Source organism: Oenanthe melanoleuca, chromosome 9 (genome assembly GCF_029582105.1).
Source record: "Oenanthe melanoleuca isolate GR-GAL-2019-014 chromosome 9, OMel1.0, whole genome shotgun sequence".
Classification (NCBI taxonomy): domain Eukaryota; kingdom Metazoa; phylum Chordata; class Aves; order Passeriformes; family Muscicapidae; genus Oenanthe; species Oenanthe melanoleuca.
This window is the reverse complement of record NC_079343.1, coordinates 1954092-1971671: the sequence shown is the minus strand read 5'-3', so window position 1 is coordinate 1971671 and position 17580 is coordinate 1954092. Positions and strand designations below refer to the sequence as shown.

The 17580-nt window shown below is 43.7% G+C and overlaps 1 protein-coding gene across 3 annotated transcripts in view; it reads right to left on the bottom strand.

Moving 5' to 3' along the window:
* Window positions 1–612: 612 nt before the first annotated feature.
* LOC130256852 (glypican-5-like) overlaps window positions 613–17580 on the bottom strand; it is a 323662-nt gene continuing 306694 nt past the window's right edge. For all 3 annotated transcript variants that reach the window (XM_056498925.1, XM_056498922.1, XM_056498924.1), the window contains one exon: window positions 613–4289. In XM_056498925.1, the coding sequence (XP_056354900.1) occupies window positions 4230–4289 (60 nt within the window). In that variant the 3' untranslated portion in view covers window positions 613–4229. The remainder of the gene's footprint in view (window positions 4290–17580) is intronic.

The following is a 17580-nucleotide window of genomic DNA, read 5'->3' as shown; positions in this document are numbered from 1 at the left end:
AAATGTGAACCTCACAGCCAGACACCCATGCACAGAGCCTCTGAAGCCAACCTGGCTGGACAGTATTGTTTGTGTGCCTTTATCAGGCTCTGACAGGCATTTTTACCTCAAAAGGTTCATTACTGAGAGATCAGAACCACAGCTCCTTATGCAACAACAAAGCTGCACTGGAAGAGAGGGCACAGCACTGGCAATGTGCAAGCCAGAAAAAAAGGGGAGAGGCCAGACTGTGTACAGCATCTAAACTGCAAAAAAAGTCCAATTCCTAGCAGGTGGCTGTGAAGTTGTCTGAGAGTGCAGTCTCTTGATTCTCTGCTGCTCTTTGCCTGGCCAGGCTCCAAGGGATGATCTGGAGAGGTGTAAAAGCTGCTTGAGATCAGCTGGGAAGGGAAGGCTGGAGCAGCCAGCTGGAGCTGCCATCCCTGGCACCCTGCAGCACTCTGCCCACCCACACTCATCCTCCCTGCTGCTCTCACAGCCACCAAGGGCACTGGAGACCCACAGACCCGAGTCTCCTGCAGGAACACACAACCTGAAGGGCACTGAAACACTGAGAACTGTGCCCATGGCAGCTTTGCCTGGTTTGGTAAAAAGCCTGCATCACTCCCAGCAGAAAATTGTACATTGATTTTACTCACAAATGCATGACAGCAGTTACTTTCCAACGCTGGCATTCACAAATGTGGGCACAGCAAAATATTCCAAGTCATAGCAAAACAATAAACAATCAGAAAGCAGTGGCTAAATATAATTCATAACTGTTAGGCAAGGCTACAGCAATGCTCTTAGACTGGTACCTTATTTTACACTGAGATTACATAGACAAGTTCAAAAGTATTTTGAATTGAGACCTTTGTAATTCCATAGTAATTACAGTGTCCTGGGTAACAAACTAAGACTTTGTAAAGCAGGTATCTTGTCCATCTGAAAATGAATGCTTCCTTCATCTGACACAGCCAGTTGGTTTTGCCTTTGCTGGTATAGATGGTTTGTTTGATGAAAAACATTATTTTTTAAATATGTAAATGCAACTGATCCTGAGGGAAAAAAATATCATAAACTACCAGTAAAAAATAAACTGCATTGCCCTTTAAAATGGCATTTTTGATGCCCATTGTGAATGTATTTAATGCTGGTTTAACCAGTATGCTTTTTAACAGTGTAGAAGTGTTTTTGCATGAAATGTATTAATTGATGTAGAGCCCTCTTCCCTCATTCTGCAGCAAGTTGTGTCTGTGAAAATACTGGTTGAGTCCAATGAGATTAGTTGATTCTGCCTCATTCCACAATTTGAACTTTTGTCTTGTTACAGAAACTTTTAAAAGGTTGTCTTGTTCAGCTTGGGAGATGAATACAAATATTCCCCAACAATCCCCAAATCCAAACCCTTGATTTTTCAGAGGTTTGTGCTTAGCAAAATTATGACATTTAGCACCAAGAAATAACCCCCTGGGTGAATTATTGCATACTTGCCTCCTGTGGAGCTTCTGCAGCTCCCTCTGCTTCACCACTAAAACCTTTCCAGAACAGACCCCAGAAACACACCTGGCTCTGGCTGCTCTGCAGGTGAGAAAAACCTGAAAACTCCAAACTGCCCAGCTGACATCTGGCAGGATGAGAGCCCAGCCCTGAAACCTCTGTCCATAGGAATCCTGATGGGCACTCTGAGTGATGGCTGAGCTCTGCAGCTGGGAGAACACCAAATCTGCAGTCTGGCTGACAAGCACCAGGCAGAATTGCTCCAGTGAAGTGCTTGGTGTGAGCTGAGGGGCAGGTGGGGAGTGTGAGCACCCAGGGCACATTTCTGTGAGCACACAGGGCTCCTGTCTCACTCAGCCATCAGTGCAAGATTCTCTACGAGTGCCAGGCATTACAGAGTCCTTCCACTGCTCAGATGATGGGACCTGCACACCTCTGCAGGTAAAAGCACTTTCCCAAAGGGCACTGAAAATGAATACAAGTAGAAGAATTTTTCATCCTGGTTCCATAGACTGGTGCAGCTCAGGAACCCTGGAAACCACAGGACAGCCATTTAAATACTTGTGGGAAAACTGATTTTCACTGATCAGTGACTGGGTAGCACTCCTTAGGGATATTACTATCTTTACCATTGTGAAAAATCAGAGTTAAAATATAAAATACTTGATATTAATGTGTCTTCTCCATTTTATCTCCTTGTTTCAACACTAAAACTGAATTATATTTTAGAAAATTTAGCTGCTGCCTCTTTAGAGATGCTGCCTTTGCAGATGGGTGCATCCATGGTTCTGATCATACCTATATGTCATAAATATGATCTAGGAACCAAAACTGGAAATGAAACTCAAGCCCCACCTGTGCAAACTGATGCTGTCTGGAAATGTGCAAGTGTAGTGAGCCTTTGTTCTTACTGTCTGCTTGTTCTGAGCTACTGTCACCCCCTGTGTGGTGACACCCAGCAGCAATCCTGGCCCATGGCACCTTCTTTGAGTCAGGCTTCTAGAATCAAAGCTCCAATAAAATGCTGAAGCTGGTTAGTGAGATCCAGGGCTCTTCTTCTGAGTAATCTCAGTGACTGGGTAACTCCAAGTATCAAAGAGATGTTTTACAAAAAACCAAAGGCAAGTGTTTTACATTAAATCTTACAAAACTGTACATAAGAATAGTCTACAACATGAAAATGGCCATTAAACTGTTGTAATAATTATGAAATGTAGTAAATATAACAATTCTAATGTTTCATATATTTATCATATTAATCACTGTATTCATACAGTTGTGTTTGTATACATATATTCAATGGCACTGTAAACAGTTGTTGGAAAACACACATTAACTCTTAACCCATTAGAAGTTATTATAGTACTTTTTCATCCAAAAAGTTAAAATGCATCAATGTATCATTGACTTAAAAAAAATAGCCTTGTAATATAATGCACATTTGACATTTTCTAGGGTAGCAATCAAGATGAAGCATAACAGAGAATGTTCTAGATCTCAGGATGTTTTACATTTACACCTAACGTGATACAAAATTTTAAACATTAAATGTAATTAAATAATACACAGTTTATGAAACAGTTGATTTCAGAGATCCATAATACACAGAATCTAGTTAGTGTCTAACTGAAGCTCCCAATAATTTATATCTCTGGGACCTTTATGGAAAACTTAAGTTGGTTTCTATGTAACATCTCATAGGCAAAGTAAGTTTGAATTGAATTATCTTTTTTTTCCTTTTTCCTTTTTCTGTACAGAGCTGCATTCAAGTGGATAAAACATTATTATGTTTATTTATGTTTCCCTTTGCTGGACATTCATCCAATAAGCCTTGGGCATATGCTAAAGCATCTGGTAATGACATTTTGTGGGGCAGGGAAACTCACTATCTATGTCCCTCAGTAAACAAAGTGGTTTTATTTTTTTCCCACAGTTAAGGCAACTATACTGATATATTAGACACACCATATGTTTTTATGCTGCTTCCTACAATCTAAACAATAAGAATGAAAAGATCTTTGATCTTTTTGACCACTCAGGAGTTTCATCAGGGTGGTAGAGAGCACTTCACCACACAGGGGAGGTGCCTGGGCTGGTGGGAGGTGTCCCTGCCCATGGAAGGGTTGGGACTTGATGATCTTTAAGGTCCATCCCAACCCCATAACATTCTATGTTCTGTGAACTGTGGCACAGCTTGTCAGCTGTTCACTAAAAAAAAACCAAAGTATGGATTGCCTTGAATTTGAGGACTGACCATTCATGTAACTTACCAGAAAAAATTAAACAAATAAACAACAGCCTGTCAGGTTCTAGCAAACGAAACTGATAGAAACAGTAACACACACACACACAATTTCTGTGTTTTCAGTTATTTCTACCCCATAAGTTAAGCTAGTCAGACCCCTGTGACCGTCCTCGCTGTACCTTGGGTGGGCTTTGCCAAAGTGAGGACACTTGGGATCTGCCAACTCCAGCATTTCACTTCTTACTTATCCTAACAAATCACATCAACTAGAGAGCCATTTCCATTTGTTTCCAGTCGGGTAAGGCTGCAGGTGTCAATGACAGTGAGCAGGAGCACTAGCACAGGTCTGCAGGGCAATGCAGCTACAGGGGACAGTGCCACAGGGCCAGCAGTGCTGCCACAGCAGCAAGGCAGGCACTCAGGGCTGGGCTGCTCCCACTTCCAGTCACACTGTGCTTGGAGGATGACTTGACAGTGCTTGTGCTGGTTGTGGTGTCAATCTTTTTCACGGTTGGTTTTGGTTCATTTCTGTTTTCTGGATGGGCTTTCTTGTCCTTGAGTATATCTGAAAATAATGAAAGTAAACATGGGATTAATCACACACCTTTTAAACAGTGCTCACACTTATGTAAATATTGCTGGAAGATGCACACCCACTGTGAATAACTGAAACATGGATGGAGGCTGATGGGGCACTTGCACTCATGTTTTAGTTGGGCTCAGCATGGCTGCTCTGTCCTCAGCTCTCACTGTTTTGCTCAGTGAGTCTTCTCTGCCTGCCTGGCTCTCCTTGGCTACTCACAGACACATCCTGAGCAGAATTATAGGTATAATAATAGGTATTGTGCACTGTGGTGGCTGGGCTCAGAATCTGATCTTCTCTCACAGAAAGCACCCTCAGCTTCACCTGGGCCAGGAACCAGCTGCTGCTGTAAAATGTGGTGTTAGGGTTGGCTTTGTGACGTGTGACATGGAACCCTCCAGGCTGCTGGGCTGCTGCAGGACACTGGACATTGACTTAGCAGAATCCCAGGATGGTTTGGGTTGGAAGGGCCTTAAGATCATCTCATTCCACCCCTGCCATGGGCAGGGACACCTTCCACTATCCCAGGGACACTGCCAGGGCTGGGGCATCCACAGCTTCTCTGGGCACCCTGGGCCAGGGCCTCAGCACCCTCTGAGCACAGAACTCCTTCCTAGCTAAATCTCTCCTATTTTCATCTCAAATCACTACCTCTTGTCCTTTTCACTGCCTGTGTAGGGTCACTCTCCTGCTTTTTGTAAGGCTCCTTTAACCACTGGAAGGCTTCTTTCTCCAGATGCATTTTGAGGCAATTCCATATTTTTTTATATAAATAATTGGATTCAGAAGAAAGTAGAAGTAGCCCTTTATTGCAAAAACATGGATATTTTTTTTTAAAAGGGAGAAAATAATAAATCTTTGGTTATGAAGACATTTCCAAGCTATTTGCAAATATTACTGAGACCACATTGCCCTTAAACCCTCTCACTGGAAATATGGAGAGAACAAACAAACAAACAAACAAAAAGACTATTTCATCTGCTGAAAGGATGATGATTTTATAGTCAATATGCAAAAGCAAACCTGAGTGCTCGGAAAGAATAAATGCCTACCTGGAAGAATTTATAATTAACAATAAATGTTTAGGTCTAAGTTTAAAGGATTTGTGTTACTAATGAATGCAGTGCACATACATAAGAAAGCAAAAGGCATGGATTTGTAATGCAGATGAAACAGCAGTCCAATCTTAAAATGAAAACTCTGAATCACAGAAGCAAGTTCCTGGCAGAAACTGGAAAGATGGAAAGTATTCCAGAAATGTAAATGCAATCTGAGATCATTGTCTGCATGTCAGTAGCTCTGAACAACCATCAATAAATTCACTTGATACTAAAAATGAGCTATTGTATTGGGAAAGCACATATTATTCTTTTGCCAGAATAAACTGTAAAAGAAATGCAATGAACTCCTCCATTTTACCATAATATCAACATTAATCCCAGAGGAATGTGTGATTCCTACACCTGACTCAAGAGGGATGGCAGGGAAGGGACAGCAGCTGGCAAGGCATACTTTGGGAAAAGGGAATTCTGACATTGTGCTCAAAATTCCTTATGGCAAAGTGCAGGCAGAGCTCTGCTGTGATTCCAACCTGCAGGGGAGCTCACACAAAGGAGGGGGAGAAAAAGCATGCTCGAAATGTTTAGAAAATATCAGTATTCTGAGGACATTTGAAGAAAAATGGACAACCTTCAGACTGTCATTAAGGTAAATTAAGAATAAATCATGGAAATAGGTGTGTTCTGACACTGCCTGGAGTCCTTTCCATCACTGTCACTCTCCTCTGCAGCTGCACTAAAGGCACTATTTCTCTGCTGCCTCTTATCCCAGCCTGCTGACTTCAGCTCTCTGGGGCCAGCTGATTAAATTAAGACCTCACTCAGGTAAATCTATTCCCCTCTTTCAGCTGGCCATGTCCAGCATTGTAACTTGATTGGCGTCTATAAATCGGGCAGACTGAAATGTATTAATTGGTTTATTTTCTTACTATTGACTTGAACAAAAATCTAGGGTAAGATTTAATGCTATCAGAGAGACTGTTGGTTTCTAAAAGCTTTCCTCTCAGTGACTGCTTAATGCACTACATAACAAGCATTAAATAATACATTAGAAAATTCTGCCTTTATCCTTTCCAGGGGAAGGACTCCATTCTGAATTCTCTCTCTGTCTTCACAGAGGATCTTCTGGTGCTATTCATGGCCAATTCTAATTTGGGATCTAATTGTGCAAAATTGGCATTTTATTCAAAATGCTCTGTTTTCCCCTTTTTTAAAAATAAATAAAAAGAGCTTAACTTTCAATTCAGCTCAAAATCTTTTTCAATCCTTTATTTCATTTTTAAGGCACAAATTCCAGCAGTATAAAGATATCCTGTTTTATTCCAGTTTCTTCAGAGTTCCTGTTGCTTACTCACTCCACGATTTTGGCTGAGAGACTGAGTTAAATGAGTTTTTCCTCTTACATCTTTTTCTCTGAGTCAGAGATGACTATGTTCAGTCTACTACTGACATTCAAAAGGCAAAAAAGTACTGATCATGCTAGGAAAGAAAAAAGTGTTAGTGTGAAGACTAGCACAGAAATGGAACTTCAGTCTCAACACAGCAACCCCCAGATGTTCAGCACCCATGAATCCAGCCCCTGGAGCATGACTTCATGAAACCAACCCACCAACCCCACAGCTTTGGTTTGTTCTCCTATTTACCATCTGTGTTTTAAAGGCTTTATGGCTGCCCATTGGAAGCTTTCTCCACTGCTAGAAACTTCCTTCCACCATCATCCCTCTCTCCCTTCCAGAGATGGAGTGGTTAAACTCTCTGCAGGCTTCATCTCACCTGAGGCTGACCATGGGATGGCCTTTGGACATGGGATATGGATATTGTTCTGTGCAGTTTATTTACACTGCACCATGGCAGTGATACAGCCACTGCAGTGGCACTGTGCTGCTCCCTCACTCAGGCTCTCAGAGAGGATACCCAAATCCTGCCAAAAAGGGTGCTTCTGGAGGCAGCTGGCTGCCACAGCAGCCTCTCTGAGCAGCCTTTTGGGACTCCTGCCGAGGACAGGTCTGCTGGGGTCACTGAGATTGCAGCTCAGTTAGTGCAGGGGATTGATCCACTTCCTTAGCTGAACTCTCTGTGTTAACTGCTGCTAAACTCACATCTTGACAGCATAACACAACATGGGATGGAAATTACTTGACCTAGCTGTTTAGGGTGCTCAGGATTATCTTCACCCCGAGATGGAAATGCAGATTGCTGCCCAGTAATGCCCATGCTGCTCCAACCACACTGAGCTACTCATGAACACCTCTGTGGATCAATACTGCTCCTCAGAGACCAGCTCAGGAGGGCAGGAGGACCAACCTGTCACTGACATCTAATTTAGGGACAGGAAACCTCCCCTATACTGAGGGCTGATTATGCCTTTCAAATGCATTCAGTGAGCCACAGGTTAAAGTACACCTGAATCAGAATGGCAAAACAATGCCATTATAATTTTTTAAAGTTATTACCAGGTCATCAGACAGAAGTTCAAGTCATATTGGCACCCAAGCTCTCAGTTCCCCCTTCCCAGGCCTGATGATTTGCAGTTTGCTATTGCCAGGGATTCTCAAAGATGTAACTATTGGTGTACTTGCACTCTGTTGCTCTCTAGTGAGCACTATCACAGGGTCTGCTTTCATCTGTTCATGTTTCCTACTGTCCTGCCAAGGGATGAACAAGTTCAGCTATTTAACAGAAGCCTCCTTCCATTCTTGTCCTTCTCTTGATCTGATTTGTGCTCAGTCCTTTCTCAGTGATGGTAAATGCCTGGAGCTCTGCTCCCCAGGCACTGCACTCGTGACTGGCCAACAACCTGCGTGCCTCTCAGGCTGCAGATCCTCTCCCCAGACAGGGGTACAGCCCCTGTGAGCAGAGGCTGAACAAAACCAGAGAGATTTGCCAGAGCAGTCCTGTAAATGCCAATTACAGCAGCCTGGTTTCTAATGGAGCAGGGCACTGACAGCAGAGAATCCATTTCATCAATCCACCTGCCCACAATGTGGGGATTCTGGACACGTTCCCATCAGAGAGAACCAGAGAGAACTTTCAACCCAGCTATTTGGGGAAACAAAAGAAGCAGAGATTGTTTATTTCTGCTTTCCCCACGTTAATTACATCAAGTCAGACCTGTCCATTTCTTTCTAGACTTTCATGCAAACACTGTGCTTTGAAAAGACAGACTGTCAGCATCTACAACAGCAAATTAATGCCCTGGTCCTGAATGCCTCATCATGGGTGTAATGACACCCATAATGCAGGGCTGAAGGGAACTGGTCAGCACCTGCAGTTCCTCCTGAGTTGGAGCTCAGTTGCTTGATAAATTTCCCTTCGATCACAGGCTTGGGTTTGGCTGACAGCTCCATAAGAAAATTAAAGCTAGGTGCAACTTGGTGGAACAGGCTCTTAAATTACAGTAGATGCTGCAGTGTTATTATTAGCTTTTTATCACCCCGGGTAGCAAAAGCTGAAATTACTTTTACATATTCAAAGGAAGAAGCTCTGAAATTGCAAAACAATGCTGTTGCCATAAAATGTGCCAACAATTTCCAAATAATCCATTATCTTGACGTTAAGACCAGCACTAATTATTTCCAGTTATGGCTGCAGCAGACAAATGGAAACAGGAATGTGTGGAAATGGGAATGTGAGAACTCCTGAAGTATGATAACTCGTGATGCCATTCTCCAAATTCTGGAGTCTGTTATTGTCATCTGTGTAACACCAGTCAGCAGAAGGTGGGTGTAATGTGTGCTTTGTGGAGCCAGAAGAAGGGAGCACTGAACAGCTCTGTATGCTCTGTTCTACCATCTTCTATTTCAGCCTGAGAATGTGGTGTCCAGAGAAGCCTTTCCCCCCCACCACCTTTTTATGGAAACCTGGTGTTAGGAGGAAAAAGAATCCCCTTTAATCAGAAAAAGGAAGAACTCCAGGAGTTTCAAGTGCACAGACCACTCTCCCCACTGAACTCCTGAGAGGCATTAGGTTCAGATCAGCCTTTCCAGAAGATCTGTGGGACAAGATTATGGTAAGCTGATGTGTCCCAGATAGATTCTGAGATCTTTCCATTTCTCTTTTTAAGAAGTTTATCTTTTTTTAAATAATAAATTTGGACCAGGATTATCTATGTCCAGGTTTTAATTCTATATTAAGCTCTGTGATGTGTGTGTGATCTTTGGCAGATTGCCATTCCCTGTGGGCCAGTGAGAGAACTACTGTATTTCCTGCACATTTTGTGCATTCTGGATACAAATTCTTCCCTCTGAGAGCCATACCCACTCTCCTAAAGAACTGACATTGGCAGGAACTTTCAGGAACTAATTCAAATGCAATAAAGAAAAGTCAGGAACAACCATGAGACAGTTTGAGATGTAAGGTGCCTAGAAGCCACACTTACATGGAATGGCAGCTCCTTCCCCTTTTCCCAAGCAATCTTTCAGTCCATACACATCTGAGTGCAATATTTAGGTGTACAGAGAGAACAGGACATTATCTCAGCTGTCCTGCTCTAAGGAAACCTGTCACTGCATGTGCTTGGCTTTTGATATACAGTGGCCATAGCAAACCCTGCAGGATTTTCAGGAGCCACAATACAACTGTATTACTTCTGGGCTTAAAAGCAAACCTGCACTTAGAACTACCATGGTAAATGTCAAGCAGGAACAATCCATCTTTTCCTTGGGAAGAGATAATCTAACCTAACAAACCTTGTGTGATTCAGCAGTACTTCCATTAATCAATCAGTCATTTGCAAGAAAAGATTTTGTCATTTTGTTTACATTGGACTATTATATTTGTTAATATGGGGCTTATTCAAATGCAGACAAGCTGAAAGTATAAGCTTAAAACGTGCCAAACATCTTTTACATTTCCTGGAAACATCTGTTTTTAGTCTAGTCCTAGGCACATGTTTGTGGTTGCATGTTTATGCTTGTTTAGTTTGCCAGATACCTCTGTGCAGTGCAGCACAGCTGACATGATATCCTGAAACCCAGCACGGAAGGATCTGTAAAACATGATGTTCCCAGTAAATCTGTGCAACACTCCTTGTAACTTTCTTGTAATGAAACAACTCCAAAGCCCTGTGACAGCCGTCTGCCTTCACTGTATGGTGCAATTAATTAGCTAAGTTTGGAAATGGTGTGCATGCCTCAGTGGCAGTGTCAGGAAGGCTGAGAGCGATCCTGATGCATGCCTCACATGCTCCAAACTCCTATTAAACTTAATGGGAGTTTGGGGGGATGAGAGGAATGCAGGGCTGACCTTTATGGTTAAAGATGAATGTGGGCTCCAGACTTCAAAGATTAGGTGCCCCTGCCAGTCTGCAGTGAGCAAGTGATCAGCACGCCAAGTGCTGAAGGCATCTGCTAAATATCATGCCACAGCTCAAAGCTGTAATTAAGAAAAATATAAACTGGCTCGAGGAAGAAAAATATTAGTAATAATTGAAAATGCTTTGGCTGTTGCTTTTGTCCTGATGATCTCATTAGTTTTGGTTACAGAAATAGTTCTCACACTGGCTGACGTGGGGCATGCTTTGTTTGTGCTCTCCTTCTACCCACATCTTTCCCAGTTAACTTTTATTGCTCAATACAAAGGTCAAATCGAAGGCTTAATTAAATTGTATGTGGGGAAACTATAAAGTTATTTTGGAAGGGAGTACAAAAATATTTAAAGCCATCCCAACTCCTCCCCTCCCAGAAACTCCTTAATTTTTCAGGAAGAAAAGGAGCATGTGTTATTGGCACTCTTTCCCTTAAGGAGAAACTGCACCTTTTCTGGCTTCAAAATTTACATGTTACGAATATCCAACCTTTTCATAACCTGCTAATTGTACTTGCAATTGACATTTGTAATGAGGATTTTAATTTAGCTCTGCTGCTCTAAATGCAAAGGGCTCCATTTTGTAAAAGGCCTGGATATGATCTTATACTTCAGCAGTGTAAGCTCAGTTTACAGCCAGGATTGGAAATTCCCTTCAACTTTGCTTAACTTAGAACTTGGAGCACCAAGACAAACACTATTACCCACCTGCTTAAGTTGGGCACATGTCTCTCAGCCCTCAGATCTAGAACTGAAAGGTAGTTCTGAAAACACCTGCAGGTCTACCTAAGCAGCATTTCCAGTTTCTTCATGCCATGAGAAGACAAGCACATGGCTGGAGAGGAAGGTCAGGTTTGGGTAGGCTACAACCTGTGTACAGCAAGGGCAATGCCCAGGGAAGTTCAGGCTTCCTTGTGCCAGGCTACACATTCTCAATGCTCCCAGCCAGCTGCTGCCCAGCCCTAGGGTTCAGAGGGATTCTCTGGATCCTGCTCCATCCCCACAGGCTCCATGGTGTGTGTTGGTGCAGCTGGCTGTGCTGCCCTGGGAGGTGCAGGATGCTCTCAGCTCTGCTCTCCTCAGCCTGACCTTGCCAGGCCTGTGGGATCACAGCGAGGGGCAAGAGGGCAGAGAGGACCCTGCCAGCTGGGGCAGCAGTGACTGATGGCACCAGGGCTCAGAGCCTTCTGTGAGTGACTTCCAGCGGTGCTTGCACCAGTCTCTCTGCCCTGCCCACTCAGAGGAGTTGTGCAGGGAGGAGCATCTCAGCTGGAAGCAGGCTCTGCTTGGACTAGCTGGCTCTACCCTGGAAGCAAACTGGCCCAAAGTACACTGGAAAGAACTAATCAATTAGCAAACAGGGTGTCAGCCAAAAGAGAAGTGATAATAGAAACTGCTCTGTGCATGAGATGTGCTCCTGCCTCCCCAAGGAGATGGCAGGGAGGGGCAGGAGCATGGACTGCTCTCTGCTCAGGGAGCATCCTCTCACATTTCAGCATAAGCACATCTTGTATCCACAAAAAGAGAGCAGGAGAGAATCAGCCACTGCAGAACTCCCCTCCCAGCAAAGGGCTGGCAATCAAGGCAGAGCCCTTTTAGCTCAGCAGCCTTTAAAAAGAGGCAGGGAGAATTCAACACAGGCACTGCAGGCAGCTTGGCCAAACCCAAGTGAATGACCACAACTCACATCAACTTCCAGCACGGCAGCCACAGGAAAATAATCACAAGCATCTCTAAAAGATATCTGAAAAGCTCTTTTCACCCTGCAAGCAGGCTGCTCTCACCATTCTTTAAAAGCCAGTCAAATTCCTCCTGTTATTCCCACTGCTCCCTTAGAAACTTGGGCAGGTACAATTCCTGCTTTAAGATTCTGAAGTCACCAGATCTCAATGGCAACAGGGAGGGTTTCAAATGCTTCCTGTATTTCTGTCATGTCTTGAGCTGCCATAGAACCTTGTACTAAAAATCTCTTAAAGAGGTTCAAATAGCATATAATAATAATAATTTATGTTTAATTGTAGAACAAACATTGAAATCACCTCAATCTACATAGCATCTGATTGCTTTTAATCTAGTTGATAAAAGGGATTAGTTGCAATGCCAAATAATCAATCAGTGGGAAATTTTTTTTATTGACTCTTTCCAGTATTTAATTTCACTCAGAACTGAAATCAAAAGAAACGGTGGCAAGATATTATCCTGGATTAAAAATTTTAGCCTGAACACCAGGAGTAGTAGAGAAAACCATCATGGCATTAGGCTTGCCTCTGCTCTGGTATGGGAAATTTAAATTAGTCTTTTCTCCTGCTCCAGTCTGGCAGCTCTTGAGCATTGCACATCCTGTATTTCACACTGCTGGTTTATCCGGCCGGCCAGAGCCCAGCTCCATCACAGCTGACAGCTCCTGACAGGGAGGGGGATTAAAGCCATCACTCTGCTGAGGAGCTGCAGCACCAAGAACATGTTTCATGTGAAAATACCCAACAGCTTAAAAGCATTATCTTATTAGCAGCACGCAGTGAAACTGATGAACCCTTATCACAGTCAGCAGGATGATGAACACCCAGATCCACACAAACGGAAAGGAGATATACAGCCAGGGTAAAAAATAAACTTTTCTAATAGGAAGTCTTACAAAACGAAGCCCCATCCATTAGGGTATGCAGAAGGCTATGTTCTGTCAGTGTTCAGGCTGTGGGGCAAATTAAAGGAAGGAAACTCTTGTTTGGAGCTGGCAAAGATCCCTTTCCCTGCTCTGTTTTTGTAAGGATGTGAACTGCTCCCTCCAATTTTCATGGAGTCACGTACAGCAAAGCACCAGACTGAGTGGAACAAGTCTGCCAACATTGGTACATCAGAGACTGAGGGCTACAAATCATCCCCTTTTTTGGGTAACAACACTGCTCAACTTTACCTTGGCCAGGGTTCTGTCACTTGGCCAAAAGGACAAACACTACTGCCATTAGCCCTCATGGCTAATGACCTATGTAATGGCATTAGAGAACTAACCTCCATTGAGGCATTATCTCCATTGTGAGAAGGCTAAAAACACAACTGGAGAGTGATAAACCCTGCACTGCAATGTGCTCAAGCTTGGCTGCCCAGGTGGCAGCAGGGACAAAGCCCAGGGTCCTTCTGCAGGTACCTGTGTGTGGATCCAGTGGATGATGCCAAGGGGCTTAGGGGGTGGTGGTGGGAAGAAGTGCTTGTTTTAAGGGGGAGGAAGCTGCAGGGCATGCAAGTGTCAGGGTGTTGCTGGAAGTGTGTGGAGAGCAGTGGGGACCCCAGATGAGGGAATTCAGTGGGCCTGGATGAACAGGAAGGACCATCCCTGCTGCTTCTCTGCACAGAGCTGGCATGAACCTACACAGAGTGACTCTGAGCAGGAGGATTCACCTCTGTGTGTTCCAGCCAGCCAAGGAAGCTTTGACAGGCCCTCAGTCTGCTCTGAGATCTATCAGTTATAGGTATTTTCTTCACTGCCACTTCCTTGTGTCACAGGAGCTCCAATAAAGGGAAAAACCCACTGGAAGTCCATGAGAGCTGACACCATGTGCTGGGATGGATCTGTTGGCACTGCTATGCTCTATTATGCAAATACACATCAGTGGACTTTGTACAACATAAATTATGTAAATATCCATGTAGAAACCCTTCAAAATGCAGATTACTTGCCTGATGTTTGGAGACAATAATTAAGATCTCTGATTTGAACCTGCACTTGGGATTGCTGTGCAAGTTGGGCCAGCCTGTGGATGTCTAGGCCTAGCAAACATCATTTCAGAGGTTAAGATACAGATTCCATCTTGCTAAGAAGAAATTTGCAGTCAAATTTGACTGTGCCACATATCATTGACACCACAGGTTATAAGAGATCCTTGAATTTACAGCTGCAGAAGGGCTCCATAAGATCTTATCTGGAATTTAGGCATACACTTGTTCATTTAGGATTATGAAGGGTTTTCAACTTTTTGATTAAGAATTTGAATTTTACTTGATGCACACCAAACATCCACAAGTCTGCAGGATGGCAGGTGGCTCATCCTTCTGTGGGGGCAAGGGTTTGGGTGCTGGGTCTGCACCCCTGCAATCTGCTCCTGGCCCTGGCTGAGACTTGGGACTGAGCTCTGCTTAACAACAATCAAAACATCAGTGTCTTATCAACATTATTATCATCCTGAATTCAAAACACAGCACTGTACTAAGATGAAAATTAACCCTATCCTATCTGAAAACAGGACAAGCAGTTAGATTTTTTTTTTTTTTCCCCAGAGAACACTAAGCATCTTGGGTTGGTCTCAGTAGGCCCATTGCTGCCATCTGACATCTTACAAAAATCTAGGCTAAGGAAAAGAAAACATCACACACTGTCTACCTGGGTAGAGAACTTGGAGAAACCAGGTTTTCAGGAACAGCAAAGTGAGCATCTGTTGGACTTCATTAAATTCTTATTTAACTTGAGATCAGTGAAATTAACCTTTATACCTCAACTGTGCTCTTCCTGCTCGAAGCAGCTTTATCAGAGCAGCTTACCAAGGGCATCTTTCTGCTTTATAGCTTCAAAGAACCTTTATTCAGAGACAGCATGTGAGGATCACATAACTGGAGCCAGATGATGGAGAAAGCACTGCCAACTGAGGTAGCCAGGAAAAATACCCCATTTAAAGGCAGATTGGTGTATTACAAAGCAGAGGCAACAATTTCCCAGATAGGCAGAGACAGTGCAAGGTGAATGGAAGAGTCTCCAACCACTGCTGCTGGGTAGTGCTCCCTGAGGCACGAACTGTAAAAAGAAAAGGAGCTCAGAAGATGATTTGCAACCATTCAGTTTTCTTTAGTGGCCTGTGTAGGCTCTTCAGGACATGGACTGTAATTTCTGTGCACCTACAGTAGCCAAGGTTGTGATGTTGACTGAGGCAGTCATCCACTACTGTCAAATCAAAAATGGGAGGATACAAACAATGGGAATTAAAGGGCAGCAAAAAACAGCAGTGGACATTTTAACATTCAATTAAACCCCAGCATTTACTGCTACCCAGAACAGTTACCAAGTTACCAGCCATCCATAAGGCTGTAACCAAACCCTAAACTAGAAACACCACAGATTTACAGCCTTCTAGTTGCAAATTTACATTAGAACCACTCGAAATAATTAGAAGAGACAGAGCTGATCCAAGTCTGGGACATGCACTGAGACATCCCTGTATCACTGACCTGGTGACAGCACCACAGACTCCTGACACCTCCAAAGCTGAAAGCAAGTCAAGGCTGTAATAACAGGCAACAGAAATATCCCTGTAATGCCACAAGAACCCCTCAGTTCTGCCATGGCTATTCCAAAAAGCAGAAGATACTGTGAGAGGAGACCTGGTAACACTCAGAGCATTTATTTCTAGCCAGGGAGTGGGAGAAGAGAAGGCAGGAGAAGATACGATCTTGTATCTGTTTCTCTGCAACAAATTGTTGCACCTCACTGAATATCAAGAGGCAGTTTAGTTCTGCCACTGAGAGTAAATGGAAAAAATTGCTGTGGAGTGACAGTGATCACACAGCTCTGTGCAACTTTAATGGAACTAATAACATAGTTTCCTTGAAAAATACCGAGCCTTGTTTGTGCAAGGATTACTGTAGTATCTTCTCCTAGGAGTGAAAAAATTCCTTGTACACGGGCTGATGCACTATCTCTTCCCCATGCCACATTTCCAACAGCTTCCATTAAAAATTAGAAACAGATTGCTTGACTTGAGAGTTACAATTCTTACACCAACTTGAGTTTGAAACTGGATTGGGAGGAATGCCTGAAGTTTGCTCTGGACTTTCACTATCCAGGTACACAGGGATGTTTTTTGGTAACAGGTTTTGCTTAAAAATGACATCTGTCAGAGAGAAATAATTTTACCAGGCTGTCTCCAACTAGTGTGGCAGAGCATGGGCAGGCAGAGAAGAAGTGGAGCACACTCAGGTGTCCCCTTGTTGAGGCAGAGAGGAAGAGGAGAGGCAGATGGTGGGATGGGCACATGGTGACAAACAGGAGAGCAAAACCTCCAACTGCACTGGAAGTGGCACGGATGTGAAGGGCCACAGGGAAGCCCACCACCCGTGACAGGAGAACCAGCAGAAACATGATAAATGCTTCAGGGTGACAGAGGGCACTACAAAAACTGAGGTGTTAAATGCCTTCTGTGCCCTGGCTGTGCTAATAAGGTGATTGCTCAGGTTCCTGTGGCTCACTCTGGGCACTGAAGATTCCCAGGGCAGAGCAAAATCAAATTAGGGACAAGGACAAGGACCAGCACTAGGGCTGTGTAGGCAGCTGCCTATGGGATGTGTGAAAACCCTCCTGGTGAAGGTTTTAAAAGCCAGATGAGGCACACACTGACTCTGGCCTGGGACACTAACCTATCCTAGAGAAGCTTCTCCATCACTGTTTTCAATCTTCCCATGATCCACTCATTTTGATGAATCTACTCCATGTAAAAAGCAAATGAAAACGAAGCATTCAATCATTTTGTGACTAAGTCTGTAACTATCTATAAAAACCAAGGGTGAACATCTTGTAAGAAGAATACACCCTGGCAGCTACTGCTGATGGAGTGCTATCGATAGGCATTAAAGCTGCAAATGGCAAGGTGTTGGCAAAGCGAGAGGAATCGCTGCAGAAAGTAAAAAGCCAATCTGTATGATGAACAGAGTGTACATAAAGTACAGCAAATTACCAGACACACAGCCATGAGAGTACAGAGGCATGGCAGCTGATTAAGAAGTCCTTGTGAAGAAATCTTGAAGGCTGGCCAGTTCCCCCTAACTCCCTGGCAGGCGCTGCAGCCAGTGAAAAGAGCACTGTCTGTGATCACAGGGATCACAGGGAGATGGTGGATGTGCCACACCATGGCAAATGGCTGCCTGCAAGT